The sequence below is a fragment of the Chenopodium quinoa genome, unplaced genomic scaffold, assembly GCF_001683475.1.
Source record: "Chenopodium quinoa cultivar QQ74 unplaced genomic scaffold, ASM168347v1, whole genome shotgun sequence".
In the NCBI taxonomy this organism is placed as follows: domain Eukaryota; kingdom Viridiplantae; phylum Streptophyta; class Magnoliopsida; order Caryophyllales; family Amaranthaceae; genus Chenopodium; species Chenopodium quinoa.
Window position 1 is genome coordinate 1,101,209 of NW_018742334.1, and position 27,089 is coordinate 1,128,297.

Here is a 27,089-nt window from a genome sequence, read left to right on the forward strand (position 1 = left end):
GAGTAAATAACAAATTGTTGATTTATAATAGGTTTTGAGATTGAGCAACTTCGGAGTAAAAGCTCAAAAGGATTTGGAGGCAATGAATAATATAATTATTATAGTCTATCAATTATATTAAGGTTTTGTTCACTTTGCTTGATATTTGATGAATTTAAGGGAGAATTTTTTAACTCGCAACAAAACTTTTTGTTCACTTTGCTTGATATTTGTTAAACTTAACTTTTTTTTTTTGGGAATTAAAATAATGTTATGCAGTATTAATTTTTGTAAAGTGAAAAGAACCTAAGAAATTTTACTACCTGTATTTTGATTTGTATCAGATATGTGATTGTGATTAACAAATTCACAATAAATGACATTGCAAAGCAGGAACAAGTGCGAGTAAGAACCCTTTTCTAAATGATAGGTTAATAATACTTGTATCACATGTTTGTCCATGTCAAGCTTGAGCTACTTTACACAGTCATCCTAATAATTTTCGAACTAAATCAATGGTATTACCCAATGGCTAAATAATTGTGTTTGCTATCGGGCTTTATTTTTTACACGGTTATGGTAGCATAATTGTGTTATGTGCATGGTGAGCTGATTGATGAATCAAAGCTCTCAGAATGAATTTTGCTCTCAATCTCTGATATCCATTCACAGATCATAGCATTGACCTCATCTGGACACTCATCATGGGGGCAATGGCCTACAGTATCAACACCATGGTTATAGTATCCAACTGAAGTATTCAGACTTTCGTACATCAATAAATTCAGGAGTTTGAAAGGTGTAATTACCAGCATTAAGCTCCTTGATCATGATTCCTTCACAGTGCTCTCTGAACATAGCAAGCTTGGAACCAGGATCAGCTATTGGGTCTTTCATTCCCTGATGAAAATAAATAAACCAATCAGACATGAGTTGAATGCCTAGTAGTTTTTATCATATACAGCTAGAACTTAATCATCAATTATTATTAATATTGCAAACAAAATTAGAATTACCTGTATAATTAAAACCTTCCCCGTTAATCTGCTTAAAAGATGATTAAGAGGAATGGACAAATTGAAGCTGAATACACTCTCTAAAACCTCTACCGAGCCAGGATCATATGACTTGTGCAAACATCAAGGTTGACAATGCTTGAAACATAGGAAAGTATAAAGCAAAACAGAAATAGAGCAGCAACTAAAAACCAAATCTCATTAATAGAAGAGGATACAGCTCTAAGCATTTCCTTGATGAGCCAGTCATCAGCCCTTTCAGGTCGCTTCAAATTTGAAATAACATACAAATTATTGTTAACAAAGAGAATGAAATGAAATAATAATAAAAGCCTAGAACAAGTTACAGTTATCAAGCATAGCTGTGAATGAGCCCACTTACAGTAGGGTAGCAATTTTTAACGAGGCTTCTTATGCTAAATCTCAAGTATTGCAGAATTGCTCTTGATCCCAACCAAGCAGCCCCAGAAATTTGTCTTTCCTACAATGGATTCGGATGGAAAAAAGCTGTTCTTAGTGCAAAATCTAGTTTTCATGAGCACTTCTCCAAAAGCTACTCAAGTAGCAATCATACAGCTCATAAATTCCTCACCTTAAAGAATAGCAGAGAGGAAAATCCTGGAAAAACATCTCCAGCACTGTTCATAAGAATAATAGATTTGACCAGTGAAGGCCAAAGACCACCAACAATTGAAGTAAAGTATCCTGACATTCAAAAAACATAGATTACAACAGGTATTGAAGGAAATAAGAACAGAGCATATCTGAACTTATTTGAACATACTGAACTTCATTTAGTGGTAAATTGATCTTTGGTAGCCCTTATAAACCCTAATCTAAACTTATCTATTCTTGAAATAAATGGAAATAAGGTAAATTAAATAAGGCCTAAGAACAGAGCATTAAATTCAAATGTCTGTTGAAGAAAAGGCGAAGAAAAGGCAAGTTGAAACCTACCACCAATTGAGTTTCCAACAAGATGTGCTTGCTCACCCACAACCTCAACAATGAAGTCGCGTAATAATTCCGCCCACATGAGCTCACTGTAAACAATATTTGGCTTTTCAGACCGTCCAAAGCCTAAAAGAGTAAGAGCCCAAACTCGATTCCCACCATCAGCTATATTACTCAAGTTGTCACGATAATGCTCAAAGAAAGCCCCAAATCCATGGACAAGAAGAACAGCAGGCCCTTCACAACCAACAACTGTGTACTAAAAACAGAACAGTGTTTAGTAGCCAAAAATCTACAATTCAATTTTGGCCACACATGTCAGAGATTCACAGTTATGCCAGGAGAAATTCAGATATTCAACCAGAAAAAAAAAATAATCTATTGAAAATACTCAAAAAAATAAAAATAAAATAAAAACCGTGTCACATGAATGATGAATCCTACACTTACATCACCGACTGGACTTGTAATATCACATTTGGAAACTACTATAATCAACAAACCAGCTGACTATCTAAGGAATTAACCCCATCAAGCTCATGTCTAACATTGACAATGACAAGGACAGTTAAACTGCCTCAAACAAAATCAAATAACTCAGAGTGAATGCACCAAAATTTCCTCAAGCAGAAGTAGTAACATCATTTCAAAAAGGCAGATGAACTTTTGGTAAAGGTTAGTTTAGAGAATTAGAGAGTCAAGCGTGCTTTAAATGAACACAACATGATACGAAAATATGGAGAAGATACATCATTGTGGAAGAAAGGAACGAATGCTTTTCAGAAAAAAAACTGAAGACAGTAGCAGCATCTACATGCCCTATTCGAGCTCCAAACTCCATAAGCCCACACCATAGTTAAGATTTCTTAGAACAAAGATAAGTTGGTCCAACAAGAGTCAACTTCCCTATAGACGGGAAAAGGGTACGAGCGAAACATACATCCCCCACCCATTCCCTATCAATTAACATACCTGAATTAGGTGGCCATTCCATCTCCACAGTCTTTTAGAGTACGGTTCTTCCCTCTGAGATAAGCTTTTCAAACTCAGAAGCCAATACCACTGCCACAAATATTTAGAAGGATTAGCTGACAACAATTAGAAAAACAAAGTCTGTTTAATAAAAAAAACAAAAAAAAAAAAAAAAGACAGCTTTCAGTCAAGTTATCAATCCTCACACCTCTATTGAGCATACTGCATCAATGGCAGCAGCAACTGTTGTCGTAGAATACCCAAATGGAGATAAAAACCCACCATTTCGTTCTTTCTCATATCTTATTGCTTCATAATATACTCTCCTACGGGATATGGTGCCAAGCTGCAAAGCAGATCCAAAAAGAGCTCCAAATGAAGCTCCAGTTCGGATTTCAGTCTCCCTCAACTTTAGGTGAATCCTGAAACCACATCAGGATAGGAATTATAAACTCAATGGGAGATTAATTTACACTGGAGTGACTTAACAAGTCTTGGTTTAGCAATAATTACAGAGGACAAGCCACATACTATAATTCTTCTACTGGGATAACAAGTACATTTCATGCAGATATTGGAACAGCAATAGAAATTAGAAACAAAAATGCTGAAGTCTAACACCTTAAAAATTCTACAGCCCTTTTTATATTTCATGATATCTGCACCTTTGAAAATTTGTAGAGCAAAAGACTAATCTGAATGTTGCAATCTATTCATGCATGTTTAGGCGAATTGGTCAGTGTTGAGCATTAACCAAGCAAGTAGTCTTTCAGTCCCATACAAATATATTCACTTTCGGTCCCATACAAATACATCCACTTCTAATATTGAATTGTCCCAACATATGTTTTTAAACAATAATAACCAAATATAAGCATATGGTTTTACAAATTTGTACCTAGAGCTGTCAAAAGTTGAGCCGACCCGAAATACCGACTCAAACCCGATTATTAACCGACCCAACTGAACCCAAAAAAATGGTGACCCAAACCCGACCTGATACCAACCCTAGATCCGAGTTGACTCGCGTATGTGAAACCCGAACTCGAACATGAACTGACCTGGGGATGACCCGACCCGAATGTAACCCGTAAATTATTGACCTGAACCGAACCTGACTTGAACCGAAATAGACCCAAACCCGTTTTAACCCGTCAAAACCCGAGTTTGACCCGACTGATTACTAACCTGACCTGAATTCAACTCGACCCGTTCCTAACCCGACCTGAATTTAACCTAACCTGTTACAAAGCCGACCCGAAATCAACCCAACTTATTATTAACCTAACCCAAATTCAACCCGACTTGTTATTGAATCGACCCGAAATTTTACCAGACCTATTACTAACCCGACCCAAAAATTCAACCCGATCTGTTACTACCCCGACTCGAAATAAACACGACTTGTTATTGACCCGACTTAAATTCAACCCAAATTGTTCCTGACCCGATTTCAAATCACCTTAAATGCAATTTAGACCACCTTACTATTGTTGATCAAAGCATTTTGTCTAGGGAGACCAAGTCGGTCCAGACCAACAAAAGAAAGGATCATCATCTTCAAATTTAAGAGTTAAATATAGTATATATTTGTTTTATGGTAAAAGGAGATAATTATCTTCCTAAATTATAAACTATAAATCCCTAGTATACTGTCATATATATTATAGTCAAAGGAAAAAATTAGCTTGATTAAAATGATAATTATGTATTTATAGTTACTTAGTTAGTTGAACCTGAATGTGACCTGACTTGAAAATGACCCGACTTGATTAGAACTTGCAAATTACTGACTTGAACATAACCCGACTTGACTCTGAGAGTGACCCGACTCGGAAATGACCATACCTGATTATAACCCGCAAATTATTGACTTGAACCGAACCCGACTCAAACCCGAGAATGACCCGACCTATTCTAACCCGCAAATTATTGACTTTGAACCGAACCCGACTCGAACCCGAGAATTACCCTTACTCGTTTTAACCCGTGAAAACCATAATTAAACAAGACCTATTGTTCACCCGACCCAAATGTAACACGACCTGTAATAAACCCGACCAAAACCCAATAAGAAGTATGACCCGACGTGACCCGACTCAAGCATGACCCAACCCAAACCCAACCCGCATAAGTTATGGAATTAATTCAAATTGACCTGACCCGAGTTGACCCGAACCAAACCCGAAACCTTCAAAATTTCGCAAAATGTGTGAATATTAGACTTCAATTTTTAAATTTTTAGAATTTTATTCGTTCGGAAAATAAAATTGTCGTAATGTTTAAAATGGTCCATAATACCCTTAGGGAGTACCCAGGCTGGGTGGAAATCCGATTTGCCTTTAAACAGCCGATTTACCAATTGACAACTTGCACCGATTTCATTTACCCAAGCCTACCATGTATTTTTATGACAACAAATAATGATCATATATGGTTCCAAACAACATTATATGCCCCGACATATATTCCCTAAAATTTCAAAACTTTTCGACACCGAACCCCGAAACCTCCAAAATTTCTCAAAAAGCATGGATATTGGACTTCAATTTAGGATTTTTTTTTTAACTTTTTTCGAAAAATTGCCGAAATGTTTACCATGATCACTTATACGCTCCGCAAGCCCATTTGGGTGGGTGGAACCGTCCTATTTGCCATTAAACGGCCAATTTACCGATTTACAACTTCCACCGATTTCATTAACTCAAGCCTATCACGAACTTTATGACAACATATAATTATCATATATGGTTTCAAACGGCATTATATGACCTCGAGATGTATACCTTAAAATCTCAAAGTTTTTCGACACCGTACCTAACCTCAAAAATTTCTCAAAATGTCGAAATTTTGGAATTTTTCGATTTTTTTCACCAAGAAATAAAAATTGCCGAAATTTTTACCATGGTCCCTAATACCCTCCGGGAGTCCAATTGAGTGGGTGTATCCATCCAATTTGCCTTTAAACGACCTATTTACCGGTTTCAATTTCATTAAATCAAGCCTACCACGAACATTTATGCCAACATACAATGATCATATATAGTTCCAAACAGCTAAAATTTCAAGGTTTTTCGACACCGGACCTCGAAACCTTCAAAATTTCTCAAAAAGCATGGATAGCCTTTAAAATTGGAATTTTTAGACTTTTTTTCGCTCGAAAATAAAAATTGACGAAATGTTTATCATGATCCCCAATAGCCCCAAGGAGTCCAATTTGGTGGGTGGAACTATCCAATTTGCCTTTAAAAAACCAATTTACTGGCTTACAACTTACACCGATTTCATAAACTCAAGACTACCACTAACATCTATGATAACATATAATAATCATAAATGCTTCCAAATGGCATTATATGATACCTAGATGTATTCCCTAAATTCTCATGACTTTGAGACATCGGGCGGGCAACTAAACCCCCAAAATTTCTTAAAAAGCGTGGACATTAGCCTTCAATTTTGGAAATTTTAGACTTTTTTTGCCAGAAAATAAAAATTGTCGAAATGTTTACCATGGACCCTAATACCCTCAGATAGTCTAATTGGGTGGGTGGAACCATCTTATTTGCATTTAAATGACCAATTTACTGGTTTACAACTTGCACCGATTTCATTAATTCAAGTCTACCACGAACATTTATGACAACAAATAACGATCATATATGGTTCCAAACGGCATTAAATGACCCCAAGATATATCCCCTAGAATTTTAATGCTTTTCGCACCGGGCCCCCAATTCTCCAAAATTTCTCAAAAAGCGTGGATATTAGCCTTTAATTTTGAAAATTTTGACTTTTTTTCGCCTGAGAAAAAATAATTGCCGAAATGTTTACCATTTTACCTAATACCGTCCGGGAGTCCCATTGTGTGGGTGGAACCATTCAATTTGCTCTTAAACGACCAATTTACCGGATTCTAACTTCCACTGATTTCATTAACTCAAGAGGGTGTACGAACATTTATGACAACAAAAAATGATCATAAATGGTTTCAAACAACATTATATGACCTCGAAATATATCCCCTAAAATTTCTAGACTTTTCGACACCAGCCTCGAAACCTCCACAATTTCTCAAAAAGCGTGGATATTAGTCTTCAATTTTGGAATTTTTGACTTTTTTTCTCTAGTAAATAAAAATTGCCGAAATGTTTACCATGGTCCCAAATACCCTCCGGGAGTCCAATTGGGTGGGTGGAACAATCCAATTTACCTTTAAACGACCAATTTTTACAATTTGCATCGATTTCATTAACTCAAGCCAACCACTAACATGTATGATAATATTTAATAATCATATATGGTTTCAAATGACATTATATGAACCCCATATGTATTCCCTTAATTCTCAAGACTTTGCGACAGTGGGCCACTAAACCTCCAAAATTTCTCAAAAAGCATGGACATTAACCTTTAATTTTGGAAATTTTTGATTTTTTTTTCCTCAAAAAAAAAAAAAATTGCCAAAATGTTTACCATGGTCCTTAATACCCTCCGGTAGTCCAATTGGGTGGGTGGAACCATCTAATTTTCCTTTAAACTACAAATTTACTAGTTTACAACTTGCACCGATTTCATTAACTCAAAATTATCATGAACATTTATGACAACAAATAGTGTTCATATATGGTTCTAAACGACATTATATGACCCCGAGATATATATTCCTTAGAATATCAAGGATTTTCGCCAACGGGTCCTGAAACCTCAAAAATTTCTCAAAAAGCGTGGATAAAAAAGTCTTTACTATTGGAATTTTAAAACTTTTTTGGTCCAGAGTTAATAATTGCCGGAATGTTTACCATGTTCCCTAATACCCTTCGTGAGTCCAATTGGGTGGGTGGAAGTGTGGAACCTTCCAATTTGCCTTTAAACAACCTATTTACCGGATTATAATTTGCACCGATTTCATTAACTCAAGCCTACCACAAACATTTATGACAACAAATAATGATCATATATGGTTCCAAATGACATTAAATGACCCCGAGATGTATCCCCTACAATTTCTAGACTTTTCGACACTGGCCTTGAATTCTTCAAAATTTCTCAAAAAAATGGATATTAGCCTTCAATTTTGATAATTTTTAACTTTTTTTTCGCCCGGAAATAAAAATTGCCGAAATGTTTACCATGGACCCTAATACCATCCAGGAGTCCCATTGGGCGGGTGGAACCATCCAATTTGCCTTTAAACGACCAATTTACCAGTTTACAACTTGCACCGATTTCATTAACTCAAGCGTACCACGAACATTTATGACAACAAATAATGATCATATATGGTTCCAAACAGCATTATATGACTCCGAGATATATTAACTAGAATTTCAGGACTTTTCAGACTTTTCGACACCGTCTCCGAAACCTCCAAAATTTCTCAAAAAACGTGGATATTAGTCTTCAATTTTGGAATTTTTTTACTTTTTTTCCTTAGGAAATAAAAATTGCCGAAATGTTTACTATAGTGCTTAATATACTCCGGGAGTCCAATTACATGGGTGGAAGCATCTAATTTGCATTTTAACGACCAATTTGTCAGTTTACAACTTGTATGATTTCATTAACACAAGCCTACTACGAAATATTTATGTCAACATATAATGATCATATATGGTTCCAAACCGCATTATATGACACTGAGATGTTTCCTTAAATATATTAATACTTTTCTACACCTAGCTCTAAAACCTACAAAATTTCTCAAAAAACGTGAGTATTAGCCTTTTAATTTTAGGATGTTTTCATTTTTTTCGCCATGAAATGAAAATTGTCGGAATGTATACTATGGTCCCTAATACCCTCCGGGAGTCCAATTGGGTGGGTAGAACCATCCAATTTGCCTTTAAACGACTAATTTACCGGTTTACAACTTGCACTGATTTAATTAACTCAAGCATATCACGAACATTTATGATAACAAATAATGATCATATATGTTCCAAACAGCATTATATGACCCCGAGATGCATCCCCTAGAATTTGAAAACTTTTCGACATCGGGCCCGTAAACCTCCAAAATTTCTAAAAAAACGTGGATATTAAGTCTTCAATTTAAGAATTTTTTTACTTTTTTTCCCCAGGAAATAAAAATTGCCGAAATGTCTACGATTGTCCTTAATATCCTCCGAGAATCTGATTAGATGGGTGGAACCATCAAATTAGCATTTAAACGACCAACTTACCGGTTTACAACTTGCACTGATTTCATTGACTCAAGCCTACTACGAACATTTATGAAAACATATAATGATCATATATGGTTACAAACGGCATTATATGACCCCGAGATGTAAACTTAAAAATATTAATACTTTTCTACACCGGGCCCTAAAACCTCCAAAATTTCTCAAAACATGAGCATTAGTCTTCAATTTTGAAATGTTTTCATTTTTTTCGCCCGTAAATAAAAATTGCCGAAATATTTACCATGGTTCCTAATACCCTCCGAGAGTCCAATTGGGAAGGTGGAACCATCCAATTTGCCTTTAAACGACTAATTTACCGGATTATAACTTGCACGAATTTCACTAACTCAAGCCTACTGCAAACGTTTATGACAGCATATAATGATCATATATGGTTCCAAACAACATTATATGACCCCAAAATGTATCCCCTAAAAAATTAATACTTTTCTACACTGGGCTCCAAAACTTTTAAAATTTCTTAAATAGCGTGGATATAAACGTTCAATTTTGAAATTTATTGGTTTTTTAACACGGAATTAAACATTGCCGAAATGTTTACCATGCTCCCTAATACCTTGCTGGGTGGAACCATCCAATTTGCCTTTAAACGACTAATTTATCGATTTACAACTTGCACTTATTTCATTAATTCAAGCATACCACGAACATATATAACAACAAATAATGATCATATTTGGTTCCAAACGGCATTATATGACTCCGAGATGTATCCCATAAAATTTCAAGACTTTTTGACACCGAGCTCCGGAACCTCCAAAATTTCTCAAAAGCGTGGATATTATTAGCCTTCAATTTTGGAATTTTTTTACTTTTTTCGCCAAGAAATAAAAATAGTCGAAATGTTTACCATGGTCCTTAATACCCTCCGGGAGTCCGATTGGGTGGGTGGAACCATCCAATTTGCCTTTAAACGACTAATTTATCGGTTTACAACTTGCACTGATTTTATTAATCAAGCCTACCACGGACATTTATGACAACAAATAATGATCATATTTCGTTCCAAACGGCATTATATGACTCCAAGATGTATCCCATCGAATTTCAAAACTTTTCAACACCGGGCCCTGAAACCTTCAAAATTTCTCAAAAAACTTGGAATTACCCTTCAATTTTGGAATTTTTTTGACTTTTTTTCGTTTGGAAATATAAATTGCCGAAATGTTTACCATGGTCCTTAATACCCTTCAGGAGCCCAATTGGGTTGGTGGAACCATCCAATTTGCCTTTAAACGGCCAATTTAATTACCGGTTTACAACTTGCACGGATTTCATTAAGTCTAGCCTACTGCGAACGTTTATGACAACATATAATGATCATATATGGTTCCAAATAGCATTATATGACCCCGAGATGTATCTCCTAAAATATTAATACTTTTCTACACCGGGACCCGAAATCTCCAAAATTTCTCAAAAAGCGTGGGTTTTAACCTTCAATTTTGAAATTTTTAGATTTTTTTTCGCCCGCAATTTAAAATTGCTGAAATGTTTACCATGGTCCCTAATACCTTTCGGGAGTCCGATTGAGTGGAACCATCCAATTCGCCTTAAACGACAAATTTATTGGTTTACAACTTGTACTGATTTCATTAATTTAAGTCTACCACGAACATTTATGACAACAAATAATGATCATATTTGGTTCCAAACGACATTATATGATTCTGAAATGTAACCTATAGGACTTCAAGACTTTTCGACACCGAGCCTTGAAACCTCTAAAATTTCTCAAAAAGCGTGGATATTAGTCTTCAATTTTGGAATTTTTTGAGTTTTTTCGCCCGGAAATAAAAATTGTTGATATGTTTACCATGTTTCCCAATACCCTCCGGGAGTCCAATTGAGTGTGTGGAGCCATTCAATTCTCTTTTAAACGGCCAATTTACTGGGTTTACAACTTGCACCGATTTATTGGTTCACAACGGTTTATTTAATTAGGTTGCACTAATCCGACTTGAACCGAAATTGACCTAAACTCGTTTTACTCTGTCAAAACCCGAATTTAACTCGACTTGTTACTAACCTGACTTGAATTCCACACGACCAGTTTTTAACCTGACGCGAATTTAACCCTACTTGTTATAAACCCGACCCGAAATCAAACCCTACTTGTGATTGACCTGACCCAAATTCAACCCGACTTGTTATTGACCTAACTTGAATTTTACCATATCTATTACTTACCCAACCAAAAATTCAATCCGATCTGTTACTAACCCGACTCGAAATTAACACAACTTATTATTGGCCCGACCTAAATTCAACCCAAATTGTTCCTAACCCGATTTCAGATCACCTTAAATGCAATTTAGACCACCTTATTATTGTTGATCAAAGCATTTTGTCTAGTAGAATCATCCTCAAATTTAAGATTTAAATATAGTATATATTTGTTGTATGGTCAAAGGAGATAATTATCTTTCTAAATTATAAACTATAGTTCCCTAGAATATTTCCATATATATTATAGTCAAATGAAGTTATTAGCTTGATAAAAATGATAATTATCTATTTATAGTTTGTTGAACCCGAATATGGAAATGACTCAATCTGATTTTAACCTGCAAATTATTGACTTGAACATAACTCGACTTGAATCCGAGGTTAACCCGACTTAGAAATGACCAAACCTGATTATAACCCGCAAATTATTGACTTGAACTGAACCCGACTTGAAAATGGCCCAACCTGATTATAATCCGCTAATTATTGACTTGAACCGAACCCGACTCAAACCCGAGAATGACTCGACCTGATTCTAACTCGCAAATTATTGACTTGAACCAAAGCTACTCGAACCTGAGAAATACCATAACCCGTTTTTACCCGTGAAAACCCGACCTATTGTTCACCTGACCCGAATGTAACCCGACCCAAACCCGATAAGAAGTATGATCCGACTCAAGCATGACCCATCCCAAACCCGACCCGCATAGGTTATAGAATTAACCTGAATTGACCCGACCCGTTTACCTGAATTGACAACTCTATTTGTACCTGCAATGCCTTCTACATAATTTCAGGGTAGTATCAAATACTTATAAATCTAAAAAATTCAGCAAGAAAAGTTTATCCATCAAAATTTCTATGAAACCATTTGTCTTATTTTATTTGTGTTGTCAATTAAGTACTTTCTCCGTTTCTTTTTACTTGCAACACAGCCTTGTGGCACGTGTTTTGAGGTCGGGTTTATGTAATGTAAACAATTATATATTCATTATAATTTTTACAAATGATACTTAACCTTATTCTAATCTTTGTGTAAATATTATATTGATAAAATCGCTCGTTTACCCTCACTAATCATCTCCTAAAACTGCGTGCCTAAAAGGTGTGTTGCAAGTAAAAGAAAACGGAGGAAGTATTAGATAAAGTGAAAGGGAACTCAAGCCAAAATGAGCTAAAGAAAAGATCATCACAATAGAACTTACTCTTGCCAGTCATCTCGTGCTGTTCCTTCCAGATATCTCAAATACCCAGCCAATGCATTCAATACAGTTTCTGTTCCGCCAGCAACTATGTTTCCTTTACTTGTACCAAAAACAGAGTTTTTCAGCCTCTTTCTTTGAGTTTCATTGGAAATTTGACTGCTGCTCCCTAATTGTGATACCCTAGATTCCCCGGGCACAGGGCTGCCGGATTTTAGCAGCTTCATGTGATCCATTCTCAATACAGCTTCTGCTGAAGTGTGTTTCATGGAATTCCATTTCATGGAATTCCATTGTTCTTTTTCTTTATTTGCATGATAGTCCATGAATGTACACACATCATCGATAGTGGGAAGATGACCTGATATGAGTCCATGGACATTATTGATGACAAATTCAGCATAGAGTAGGAACGCTAGAATAAACATTCACGCTTCAACTGATAAAGAGACAAGGTTTAATGAGGACAAGATAGCTCACCCCAATCCAAGTCCATAAAGCATCCATGAAATCTTGGAATACCAAGCAATGAAACATCATTGTGTTGAGGTTTCTTCACATCTCCAAAGAATGCAGGTAAGTCATCTAAGCTCTACATGTTTATTAGTGAGCACAATGTTTGTCAAGCATACATGAAAGTAATGAAACAATGTAATCACTAAGATGAGAATGAGACAATCACCATCAACTTTGCATCATAAAAAGACGTCCTCCACACCTCAATCTTTGGTTTCCAATCTAGAACAGCATCTGTTGCTAGGGAATCATCAACAGTAGCAACCAAAGAACGCATATCATATTCTACCTCTTCTTCCGCAAATAATACGGTTGCTTTAATCTGTTTGAGTAATAAGTACTCATTTATAAAATTAACAAAGTGAAACTATGAATGCTCAATGTTCTCACAAACTGACTATTAATTATCGCATTTAAGTATACCTAATGTGTAACAACCTCTTTTACTAGTTCTCTTAAGATGCTTTCCACATTCCCAGATCTGATCATCAAATTGGAACCATGCTCCTTAAGTGACCTCCTTAAGTCTTCTACAGCAAGAAGAAGCAGTTCTACCATTTCATCAGGAAAACCTGCAGTACCCATATGTCACTACAAATAAGCCTCCACAATATACTTTGGTCACAATAAACACACCCATGAGGCAGTCCACATTTGCTAGCACTTTGAGGAATGACTATTTAGATAGCATGGAACAGAGAATAGCTGTAATACTAGCAGTGACAACAAAGAACCCACCTCTCAATAATCCTTGTTAGTGGAAATTTACTTTATCGGTCATTCGGACCAAACCAAAGCAAAGAGTAAAAACTAAAAAAAAAAAAGAAAGAAAAGTACAACTCTAAAGTCTATTGCAGTTCTGCCCTATTGTAAATATAGCTGTGAGAATGACTGTCATCGTAAACATCCTTTAAGCTTTAATGCCTATTGAAGCAATGGGGTCCATACTCTACACGACAATATCTATAAATCTCTAATGACACTTGTTCTTCAAATGCTACAAATCCACACTCATTTCACTAGAATTTAGCAAATTACATTAAACTAAGCTAAGAAGTGTGAGAGTCAAATTCACACAGATCATTGTGAACAAAGAAGGCCCATGTTGGCATTCTAAGGTTTGTGCCATTTGATTTATTGGAACGATATAGGGAAGACTAGACTATCATAGCCCTCGCGGAAGGATAACTCACAAAAATCGACAACAAACAAAAGTACATTGTGTAAGCCACTCTGCAAACACAATTCAAATCACAACATTTACAGGCTTGCAAATCTACTCTCAATTGTATAGTGTATATCATGGAAATAAAAAACCTTAAATAACCAATTCATAATTCTTCATTTCCCTCCTATATATATAACTAAATTAAAAAATTAAATACATTAATGAATTGGATATACAAAATTAAACCAATATCTAATTCTTCATTTCCTTCCTAAATACAACTAAAAGTAACATAACTTCTAATTCTTCATTTCCCTCCTAAATATAAAGCTTCTTCATTTCCCTCCTAAACATAAAGCTACAAATTACATACATTAATAAATTTCATATATAAAATTGAATACTAAGCGAATCACTAATCAATGTGAGACAATAAATCAAAGCAGCTTATCAATCAGAAAATTAAACCCAATTCATGGATGGTTAAACTCGTTTATTCAGATAATTTCTCCGAAATTTTACCAAAGAAATTAAAATTCAAGTAGAAAAAGAAAGAGAAATAGACTTAACGGGATAAAATGCGAGGATCAAAGACGTAAATAGGGACAACATTGGAGAAGTTGGAAGCGGCGGAAACAATGCCGGGATGATCGTCGATTCGAAGGTCATGCTTGAACCAGACAACAGCAGCGCCGCCATTGTTGTTGGTTTGAGCTGTAAATTGTGGCTTGGTTTTCGTCTTCGAGGAGAGAGAAAAGGTGCGATTGAAAGAAGGTGGTTTGGGAAGGAAAGTGGAGGGTAGAGAGAGAGAGTGGAGTTGAGTGAGAAACGCCATTTTTGGGGAGGAGAGAGAAACCACTAGATTGATGAACATTTTGCCCATGTCATAAAATCATTTTTTATTTTTCTATTTTGTGGAGGAGAAAAAAAATAAAAAATGATTTGTTAAACATCGCCCATAAATTACTACATAAAGCCCACAAAATTCACTTGGTTTGCCAAAATTGCCCTTGACTTTAAAAAAAAAAACACTCACACTCTCATCACTCACTCACACTCTCATTGCTCATCTTCTTTCAACCTCTCTAAAAAAAAAAAATTCAAATAACGGCAATGTCGAGGCGGCAAGGCAAGGAATTGGCAACGGCGACGGAGGGAAGGATGTCCCAAGGAGGAAAGGTACATTTTGTTAAAAAAAAAAAAAAAAAGGGAAAAACCGCCGTGACGGCGGTGGGGCGCCCTGGCTGGACGCCCAGCCAGCGGTGGTGGCGCCAGCTGCAGACGCCGCCACCAGTTGGCTGGCGCCTGGGCTGGACGCCATAGCCACGGTTGTGGCGTTTTTTCAAGGCGCCGCAGCCGTGGCTGTGACGTCCAGCCCAGGCGCCAGCCAACTGGTGGCGGCGTCTGCAGCTGGCGCCACCACCGCTGGCTGGGCGTCCAGCCAGGGCGCCCCCCCCCCTTTTTTTTTTTATATTTTTTTAAAAAACTGTTTTTAATTTTTTTTTTTTTTGTGTAATATATTTTTGAATTGTTTTTATATTTTGTTGTTTATTTTTATAAATTTTTTCAATTTCGTTGTATTTTTTCTACGTTTATATTTTGTTTACAATTATTTGTATGTTTTTAGTTTATTTGATTTGCGATGATGATTATTTATCGTATAAATTTTTGTATGTTTATATATTTTAAAATTTTGTGTAGAATTCACTGGGTCGTCATGGTGCGGGGAAGAATATAGAGCTTCTTAGTAGAAGTTATTCAGTGGAGAGGTCGGGGCATAGACATGTCAGATCCCGTGGTATTTTGGCCTCAGCTCGTAGAGAACGGATCCACCGTCGGGATGAGGATGACGATGATGATGCTGAGGAGGGTGACCAGGAGGAGCAGGAGGAGGGCGCAGATGAGGATGAGGATGTGGACGATGGCAGTGGACCGTATGATGATTACGGTCCATTCAGTCAGAGGGTTGATGACATGTACGAGACGCATATGGTGGAGGTGCGTAAGGGTAGGGGTGGTAGGTTTGTTAGTAGATCTGGCACATCATCTGCGTCCACTGTATCTGGGGCAAGCAGGAAACGGTCGAGGGCCGGTAATGATTCTTGGGTTGTTAGGAGTGAGGTGCCCGGTGGGCCTGTTGACGGGAGTGTGATTCCTAGCTTTCTAGGACACATAGCTGCCCGTATTTGGGAGGACCAGGAGAGGCCTTCAGTTACGGGGTTGTTGAAATGTCATACCCGGGAAAAGACTTGTAGCTTTTTGCGTACATGGGCTGAGGCCTGGCCGGCGGAGAGCGAGATGTTCGAGCGACTGGAGGGCACTGGGGTGAATCACGTTCCTGCCACCATGCACGATAAGATTGACAGTACGCTGATCACGGCTTTCATTGAGCGATGGCAGCCGGATACAAACTCTTTCCACCTTCCGTTCGGTGAGATGACGATCATGTTACATGACGTCGAGGCCATTCTGGGGATTCGTGTTGAGGGTAAACGACTTTGTGCTGTGGCTGATGCGGATCAGGCAGATTCGCTGGCGGAGTTGTTGGCGGTGGACAGGGCTGCACTGTACACCGAGGCGCTAGGTGTTTGGGAACACAGAGGTGTGAAGATCGCATCCGTGTTGCAGCGGTGTTTGTACCCCAGTGCACGTAGGACGCCCGACGCACAGCTGAGTGCTTATGTTTTTCTACTCCTCGGATGTACCTTGTTTCCGGATAAGAGCGGCGGAAACAAGCTCAGGCCACGCGACATAGTAGAGGCGTGTGACCCCGACAGTGTAGGCCAGTTTTCCTGGGGATCGGCTACGTTGGCGTATTTGTATCGCCAACTAGGATTTGCGAGTCGGGCTGACGCGGCAGGTATCACTGGGTGTCTAACTCTATTGCAGACCTGGATATACGAGTACTTTCCTGCATTGCGACCACATCGTGACCCAGTTCCTATTGATGAGGGGATGCCGCGTGCTTGTGCGTGGAGTCCGCGCTCGGAGAAGAAGTCCGTTGACCGCCTCCGATCGATACGGTTATTGCTGGACAGGCTGTCCCCCTTAGAGGTAACGTTTATTTATAGAGTTTACATTTTATTATTTGCACATATTATATTCATGTTATTAAATTTTATATGTTGTTATTGTACAGGTGAACTGGATGCCTTTCGGCCCGAACCCTAGTGTTAGGGTACCCAGGACCCTGTACACGGGACTCATTCAGTATCGTGAGATCGTCGAGGCGTACATGCCCCAGCGTTGTCTTCGCCAGCTTGGATTTGTCCAAGTTGTCCCTCCTCCCCCGGCATGCCCGATGAAGGCGGTCCGACCTGCATCGTCGAGGGACTACGTCGTGCAATGGCCGGATATCATGACCGGGACGTGGGACCAGTTTCCGATGGTGGCCCGCTTATGGACTGCGGAGTTGCAGCGGCCGCCCTCTGGGGTTACTCCCATGTGTGACCATTACTACATGGAATGGTTCAACCGGTATTCGCACTCGAGGTTGATCGCAGATCTCGACCACAGCGATGATGATTATGTGCCACCGCCTACTGCCACGGAAGCGGTATGTCTTTTATTATATTTATCGTTGTCTTTTAATTAAGTTTTATATGTTGTTATTGTATTTCATCTTCTGTTTTTTGTTGTATGCAGTGGATGGGAAAAATAATGCAGGACGTACAGAAACTCTCTCTTGAGAAGGACAGCATGAGTGCAACAGGGAGAGCTGTTGTTGATAGTCTGGAACACACCCTTGCGCAGTGGGAGTCGTCGTCGAGGAGGGATTACTGATGGTTATTGTATTTTATTTATAGAGCATTATGTTGGACATTATGTTGTAAAATTGTAACATTTTAGATTGTTCTTTTAGCTTCCAACTTAAACATATTATCAGTGCTGTTTTTAAATTTTGATATAACCGTTCGTGGATCCGCGCAACTTACCCATGCAACATATAGAATGCAGTAAGCAATACAATATAAAATATTAATGTTCTCATTAAAAGAGCAACGTACAAATAAGATTACAAATAAAGAATGTAAACATGAAAAACTAAAATGCAGCTAGGGTGTTCCATTCGTGGATCCGATCACGATATAGCGCATCCCAACCCTCTACGCTCGCTGTGCGAATGTTGTACCACCGAGGTATAATCGGTGGCACTGGAAAATCGGTTGACATGTCTAGTCGGATGAAATGTCTGTATGACGATCCAAGAAACGCAATAGCTAGCTCTCTGACCGGTGTGGTGACAATCTCACGCGACCGCCAAGGGAGAACCGTGGTACAAGGATAATAAGCTTGACTATGCACTCCCAGGCCGAAATGCATGACTGCGCATTTGTAAATGTTTGCAACGGCAAACAGATCTAGGGGCGCGTCAAAATAATGATTTTCGCCGCAAGGTCCACCTCCCCACCGGATACGCCGCAGAGCGCCATCCAAGTCATCCTGGTACACATGACGATAAACATTTCGGTTAGAGGCAATTTCGCTGTACATCAACTCACGCACCAAACCGTAGTTGTCTTCGCCCATTTGAAAAACATCAGCCACGACCCGGAATCCGCAGTTACCATCTCCGATTACATCATTCCACCCTTCCAAGTACGACATGATGATCGCAGGTATCCTTTCCTTGTACGAAAACTGATCAACATCGTTTCTTCCTATTCACCATATAATTATAGACAGTTAAGAAGGCAGGAGTAACACTTTAAAACTATGTGCAATAAAAACAACCAAAACGTACCAGTTCTCAGGGGCATATTCACAGACGATGAAGATTGACTACGACTAGATGACGATGTCCGACCACGAGAACGACCACGACCAAGACCACGGATATACTCAAACGCACTCCTGTTCCGCCGTTGTCGACCTCGAGGACGGTCAACTCCTTCGGGTTCCTCATAATCTAAGTTAGACGGGTGGAACATGTCATGAAGTACATGAGTAGCGTCACGAATAATAGAAGGATGGCTGGAGGACACTCGGTCGTCCATCGAACGGAACTGCTCCAACTCCTCCTGTTCACGGTCGGCCGTTTGATTGTCTGCATGCTCACCAATAACAAGCGTCCTCCAGAATGAATGGACCTGATCAACATGTAACGACGCCCTTTCTTCTGTAATAACGCGGTGAATGGTGCATGCGCAAGGTAATCCATGAGTTACTGAAATAGTACACCCACACCGAGCATACACTTCGTCAGCCAAGTCCCTCACCCTGTTCAGCTCAGTGAGAATCAACCCCAAGCAGTAGTGCGACACACGACCATGGAGAATCTTAAATATAAAATGGCTATACATCGTACCATGTCGTCGTCTGGAGTCCTCTAGAGAGTTCCTGATGTCGTTCTTCTGAGTTTCAATTGACTTGTTCAGTCTAGCGAACAGTGTATCCAAAGCAGCGGTCGATGAATCAATCCAGTCCTTGGTACCATCTCAACCAGTGGGAACTTGTACTTGTTTGTCTTGTACGTTGAGTCGATCAAAATCACAAATGGCCAAGACTTGATCATATCAGCACAATCAGGATGCACAAGGAAAAGATGAGTCACCTCCGCTGTATCTTCATCAGAATCAAACCAGAACAGGTAACCACGTGATTGTGCCTGGTGTAGCAGCTGCTGTATAGGGTTCCTTCCCTCTGACCGTTCAAACCTGAGTTGCTGTCTGACGTTGTAGATGTGTCTTCGGTTTGGATGGTCTTCTGGAAATTTCTCTAACACAGATGCTAATATTTTAGCAGGCTTCACTTGAGCATCACTCATTTCTTTCACAACTAGTTTCGCAGCAGGACTTAAGCCGCTCAGTTGTCGATGACCCCCTTCATATACTATCATCTCATGGTTGTGATACCCCCATTTAGAGTAACCAATCACTTCCCAACCGTCACGACTCCGTAGTTGTCGAACCTTTACTCTGAACTCACACCCACAACCTTTCCGCTTTGTATCAAACCGAGTGGCTGTACGAAAATCTCTTTCTTCTCTTTTGCGATAACGGTCACATCTCAAAATGCGATCCATTCTACCATCCCGTTGAGATTTATGAGTTACTACTACCAAGCAAAATCCAGCTGCAATTGCAACCTGTTTTGCCCAATCAATCGCCTGTTGAGCTTCTTCGAATGGACCATCATGTCCAAATATCCCACTGTAATCATTTCCGTCTCCACCATATTCCTGCATCAATTATATATTACAATAAATTCATTTAACGGATAATACATTTAATTTCTATATTTACACAGAATTAACACAAAAAAAAGCATAATTATATATAATCAAACTTAATTTTTATAAAAACCCAATTCGAATTTTCAAACTAAATTTATAAATATACCATTTCGAATTTTCAAATTTAATTTTAAAAAAACCTATTTCGAATTTTCAAATTTAATTTAAAAAAAACCCATTTCGAATTTTTTTAAAAAATCATTTTCGATTTTTTTTTTAAAAAAATTAAATAAAAAACAACAACAAAATCAAAAAAGAAAAAAAAATTAAATTTATAAGGGTGGCGTCTGCCAGGGCTGCCACAGCCACTGGACTGGCGCCTGGCAGGGCCGCCTCACCCAGTGGAGTGGCGCCTGCCCAGGACGCCAGTCTGGTGGTCTGGGCGTCTGGGCTGGACGCCACTTTGGTGGTTCTGGCGTCTGGCTTGGACGTCCAGGCTACGGTTTGGGCGTCCACCCTAGGCGCCGGAGCCACTCCGACGGTAAACCGTGAATTTTAACGGTGACTTACCTCGTTTTCCGTCGACGACGACGTACCTCCGGCGTCCCCCGCATCTCCGGCCTGCCCTCCGGTCTCCCCCGGCGAGCCAGTACGGCTCCACATTTTTTACACCGAGATTATTTCAATTTTAGAAAAAGGGCATAATGGTCAAACTATATCATATTTGTGGGCTTTATATGGTAAATTGCGGGCGATGTTTAGCGTTTCACAAAAAATAAGGGGAATAAAATACGGAGTAACACGGAGTACATCATTCATATCGAAAGGAGGCTGGGATGAATAAGGTGATAGAGTAATACTTCAGTAATCAGTAGTATCGTTCTCACGGTCTCACCTCATATCCTTGATTTTTAACTATAGGTCTAATACGAAGTACTCGTAATTAATACTATAGGCCTAATACGAAGTACTCGTAATTAATACTATAGGCCTAATACGAAGTAATTAATAATGAAGGTTTGTGTACTATAAGTTATAATTTTTCGGTATTAAGTGGAATCCCCGACACATGGAAATTGTTTATGTCATTTATCGTATCCAACCCCCAAAATTTGAGTTGTTTATGATTTCACTTAAAACTTCGTGTTATACACACCTAAACAATAGTTTATGCTGTTCTTACCAAATTTGAGTAAGTGAATATTGGACAAAATGTATACTGTATTGTTTTAGTCAAACCTTATTGGGATTTGGGAGTAGTGTACACTCTTCAAGTTTCATGTTTCTGAATTCTAGGATAATTAAAATGGATAGAAAAAAGAGGGAAAATGACCCAATTCCAAGAAAACATGGAACAAAATAATAAACCAAAAGTCTGAGAGAAATGTAAAAATACCAAACAAAATAAACTAGAAAAAAAATGGCACTGCTTTCCCTTCAATCCTCTTCCTTCACCAATAAACCTCATCTCTTACTCTTCAAAACTCTTCCAACCAAACCCAAATTCACCATCTTTTGTCTAGATTCATCATCTTCAGAATCTCAATCTTCAAAACCCATCATTAATAATGACCCAATTGAGCAATCTTCTGATAAAAAACCCATTTCTTCAACCGGGCAAGGATTCGGGTCAACCCAATTACCCAAACCATCATCCTCAACTGGGAAGAAGAAAGGGAAGAGAGAAAGAGCTTCAATTATACGGCGTAATCCAGTGGAAAAACCAGCTTTTTTGGGTAAAAAAAATGGGGTTGAGGAAGATAATCAACAAGGTGTGAATGAAAGAGCTTTTTTGCTTACTTGGTTGGGCCTTGGCTGTGTTATTCTTGTTGAGGGCATTGTTCTTGCTGCCTCAGGTATTTGATTATCATATATTATTTTTTATTTTATGTACTTAATTAATTTATCATACGGTCAATTTAATTCAAGAATTTGAGTATTGTATTTATAGTAATTCCTCTGTATGTTTGGAAATTAGTAAGCTTTTGCTAATGATGTGTAGAGGAGTGTTTTTTTAAGTATGTGAATTATCAATATATCATGCTTTATACTTTGTTGGTGTAAATTTTAAGTGAATTAGCCTTTTGAATCAGAGGTCTACTGAATTGTGTTAGAGATAGCATACATTTGACCTTCCTAACCCGCCCGGCGACAGCAACTAGGAGGTATCTTTGTTAGAAGAACAATGATTAAGTTCTATGTGGTAGAATCCCGGTTCGGTGCCTAGTTTAATTGTTTCTGGTAATTTTTGTCATTAAGATTGGAGCATGGCCTTAATTAAGCTTTGAAATGCCAATGCAATGGGGTACATGAATTGTGAGGACTAGGAAAGTAAAATAGGTGAACCTGGCAAACTCTTATCACATTAGCAAAGATAATTGTATTTAGTTTATCAATGTTGTAAATACAAAATTTAGCAAACATGAAGAGAATTTTTGTACCAGTGTAGGTACTGATGATAGACTAGAAAGAGTCTGCTTTTTGTGACCACAAAATCATACACCCACCTTTCCTCCTGGATCCTAGCTGCTTTGGCTAGTATTGGGAAACCGGAAACATCAGTTTATCTTATGGCGTGATTGACACCATCAAGTTTGTCAAACTATAAGTTGGGTGTAAGGAGATATCGCATTTGTAGCATCAACATTGCTTTGGTTCTCGCTTTGAATGCAGAGAATTCCTCTTAATATGGACTGGTAATATATTTTGCTTAGAGATGACAAGAACTGTCCTACCATGAGAGATGTAAGTGTGAGTGTATGAGGGGTTGGGATAGATGATTAAAAGAATCAAAGCATTTTAATGATGTACATAGATGTCAAGGCCATGAGGTAGGAACTGTATGCAACCCGTGCCTCTTCAATTAGCAGCCTGGTTGTCTATCTTTGATTGCGGGAAGCTAGTCAAATGCTGTAGGAATGTAGGATATACATCATTTGAAAGTTGCTTCAAAGGTCAACCAGAACCCTACGTGCTTTCCTCCTTAGGGTCAAGCCTGCTTGAGTTGTGGTAATGTTGGTCTTCCCTGACCTTAGCTGTTAGCTTAAACAATAACCATCTTTGTGATACTCTCCTTCAAGAATTTTGCTTGATGGTGATGTTCTGAAATTGACAACTTTAATTTATTTACCGCTCTCCACTACACTTTGTAAACAAGCAGTTTAGCCAGTGTTATTACTGCTTTTTAACTATGATCTGATTCTTCACATGTTAAGGAATCTGCGATGCTGTCTTTTAGGCTCAAAAGTTGTCTTCTTTTATGTTAGTGACCTTTTGTTCTTTCATTTCAACAGGATTACTTCCAGAAGAGTGGGATAAGTTCCTCGTAAAGTTTCTGTACCCATCTTTCACTCCCACAGTGTTCTTGTTTGTTGCTGGAACAGTCGTATATGGTGTTCAGAAATACTTGCAGAATGAAAATGCAAGAGAAGAAAAATGATGGTTTTCTTAATTAGAGCCGCTGGCACATTTGATATTGCCCCTCTGTTCTTAGCACTCTCACATTCACTGATGCTGGATTGTATACATTTTTATTGTCATTGAACTCAATTGAGAAGCAGTGATTGACTCAAAGCTTGCACTTTGCTGGGTGCAGGGTAGAGACTTTTGTTACCTGTATTCCTATTGTCTAGTGTATGTAAAGCTGTATTTATGTAAATTTGAGATGGTGAATTAGATGTATGTTCAGCTCTACTGATTTAAAACACTGCAAGTTTTAACATTTTTGATAATGTAAGCAACTGCAGACTTGGTGGCATGATGTCTTCATTTTTCAATAATGATTCCCAATATTATTATTATGCTTGCTTAACTTATTCATTGCACAAATGGTGCTTTAATTGTTATAGAACACGGCATTATATTTGAGTCTTCTGCAACATGTATGTTTGCATGAAGGAGTTAACTGTTGAAAAAAACAGTTTGATGAAGATCAGAAAAGTGCAGACGCACTGCTGCAGGACTGAATGTGGCATTGTGAGGATGCAAGTAAATAGACCTCTTTCATTCAGGAATCAGGATCGACTTATTCTTTACTTTCTAGAGAGACAGTGCTAATTTGGAAACTGAGTTTGAGTTCCTGCCATTGCATCATCATGGCTTGTTTTGGTAAGAACCTTCCTGTCAGTTTTAACTTTTAAGATGTAATAAGAAGAAAAGTACTCCATATTAAATAAACAGTAAGCCAGTAGCTGTTGATGAGGAGATTTGCTTCTGTTATCTATCCCAGGTCAGAAGCCTCATGTTCGGCTTCTGTTATCTATTCCAGTTCTGAAGCCTCATGCTCGGTTTTAATTGACACTACTCTAGAACACAGATAACAAATCCAGTAATGCTGTCAAAACCTTTGTTATCTGAAGCCGCTTGGTTTAGATGGTACAGATTCACCAGTAAAGTTCATAAAAAATTCATTAATCCTTATTCAAGGATTTATGTGACTAGTTAGGACTTTAAAGTGACAGATCTATTATAAAAACATGTGACAATAATCGTTGCCGACCCGAATTCATTAACATCTACCGTACTCAACAATTTAAGGGCAACACGACATTTAGAAATTTCAGTAACCATGCCTAATGTGGTGAATACCGCATTTGCCGTCGCCTCGTCGACATCTAGAATATTCAGCAACCATTTCTGGATAAGAAAAGGTCCACGATTATCAACTGTCATATCCAAAAAATCAAACAATCATACATTCTTCACTTCCCCTAAAAAACCAACAATTCATTCTACCCCTTTAATTGTATCCCCAATTTTACCCAAATTTTCTTTCCTCACTAAAATCACCCAAAACAACCACTTTTTTAGGAGACAAAACATGTCTTCCAACACATTCACATTCGAATCTGAATCTGAATCTGAATCTGAGTGGAACTACTCTGAATCAGACATCGCCCAAAAGTTTCTCTTCTTCAATGTTCTGAAAGACGGTCGTATCCATGTCTTATGTCCCCCATCTCATAAAGTCAAAGTTCCACCTTCCTTTGGCTCTACAGCCGACGTCGTAGTCAAAGATGTTCAAATCTCATCTGATGTATCAGTCAGAATCTTCCTCCCTTCATCGTATGCATCTGCAAACGCGTGCACCACACACAAACTCCCTGTCGTGTTATACATCCATGGCGGTGGCTTCTGCATGCAATCCGCCTTCTCGGAGGATTACACGCGATTCGGCTCCCAGATCACTGCAGAAGCCAACGCCATGGTTGTCTCGGTTGATTACGGACTATTCCCTACACGCCCTATCCCCGCGTGTTACGAAGATTCATGGACCGCACTCGAGTGGGTGACGTCCCACAGTAAAGGCTCAGGTCCTGAACCATGGATCAACGATCATGCTGATCTCCGCCGAATCTTTGTCGGCGGAGATTCAGCAGGAGGAAACATATCTCACACATTATTATCCAAGGTAGGATCGTTAGGACTACAAGGGGATGCAAAGGTTGAAGGGATGATATTAATTCATCCTTATTTTGGGGAAGATGATAAAATGTGGATGTTCATGTGTCCTACAAATTTAGGGCCTAAAGATCCTAGGATGAAACCTGCTGTAGAGGATCTAGCTCGAATCGGATGTGACAGGGTGCTGGTGTTGCTGGCTGAGAAAGACGTTTTGTATGGTGTTGGAAAGATGTATGTTGATGAATTGATCCAAGAGTGGGTGGAAAGGTAAGGTTGAGATCATGGAGAACAAAGATAAGGAGCATTGTTTTCATTACTCTAATCATATGGATCTTGAGGCTGTTGCTATTCGTCAACGGGTCGCTTCGTTTATCCATAATCAGAGTTGATTAACTAAGGTGATTGATAATGTGTTCTTCTGTTTCAAATCTTGTTATACCATAGTTGTTATCTAATGGTTTCCTTGGCTGAATTTCGGGAATTTATTTGCAATTGGAAAAATCTTGTATAAGATGGACTTGAATATTAAAAATAATTTGTTGGGAAGATGATTGAGCATTGATCAACTTGTTGTTTATTAGTTAGTTGTTTGTAGATGTTAAGTATTGAGAGATGATAGCTTTAGTTTAATCATGGCTATTGGATATTTTTCATTTTGTTTTACTTCATAGTTTAAATTTAGTTAATGTGTTATATGAGCCACTTTGAATCTTATGACCCCTGCATTGATGAGAAATTGGAGAAACCATGGAAAATTGATGAGAAAGGAAAAAAAAAAAAAAAAAAAAAAAAAACTCAATTCACAAGGACATCTCGTGGGTACTTTGCCTAATATTATGATTGGAAGGTGGGACTATGGGAGCCCCTAACAGGCTAACATTATGATTGGGAGGTGGGAGCTCTGTATCACTGCATTAATCTGTCACTATTTAGCTTGTGAGTATTTTCTCCAAGTTTGTTTGCATTTAAAATCAAAAGCCACAACTTGCTTCTGTACTCCCATTTTGGAAGCCGGAATTCGAACACCCAACCTTGTATAAGAAAGATTATTACTTAACCATCTAAACCAATCATAAAATATGTTACAATCATAAAATATGTTATTATGAAAATAAATGTATATAATTGATAATCACAAGGTCTAATAAAAGTAGCAACCGGTGTAATGCCTGGGCTACACACTAGTTTTATTTTTAAATCCCGTGGCATGGATAGGTACTCCCTGATCTGCCCGTGTTAGTAGCCATGTGAAGGTGAATTAGA

At 38.3% G+C, this 27,089-nt stretch overlaps 2 protein-coding genes and 1 pseudogene across 2 annotated transcripts; 2 read left to right on the forward strand and 1 right to left on the reverse strand.

The window, feature by feature from the left end:
• Positions 1–379: 379 nt before the first annotated feature.
• LOC110692994 lies at positions 380–15,211 on the reverse strand. The gene is made up of 14 exons (XM_021870090.1): positions 14,819–15,211; positions 13,519–13,652; positions 13,247–13,402; positions 13,045–13,156; positions 12,568–12,925; positions 3,130–3,343; positions 2,922–3,011; positions 1,953–2,208; positions 1,588–1,700; positions 1,378–1,476; positions 1,214–1,261; positions 996–1,106; positions 789–879; positions 380–697 (listed from the first exon to the last, which is right to left on the reverse strand). Exons 1-14 carry the CDS (start codon positions 15,129–15,131, stop codon positions 573–575), a joined length of 2,220 nt encoding a protein of 739 aa, XP_021725782.1. The 5' UTR covers positions 15,132–15,211; the 3' UTR covers positions 380–572.
• Positions 15,212–21,661: 6,450 nt separating this feature from the next.
• LOC110693000 (protein LOW PSII ACCUMULATION 2, chloroplastic-like) lies at positions 21,662–24,221 on the forward strand. The gene is made up of 2 exons (XM_021870105.1): positions 21,662–22,279; positions 23,717–24,221. The coding sequence occupies exons 1-2, from the start codon at positions 21,844–21,846 to the stop codon at positions 23,860–23,862; spliced, it is 582 nt and encodes a 193-aa protein (XP_021725797.1). The 5' UTR covers positions 21,662–21,843; the 3' UTR covers positions 23,863–24,221.
• A 651-nt stretch (positions 24,222–24,872) lies between these two features.
• Positions 24,873–26,489, forward strand: LOC110693006 (annotated as a pseudogene).
• The last annotated feature ends 600 nt before the right edge of the window (positions 26,490–27,089 follow it).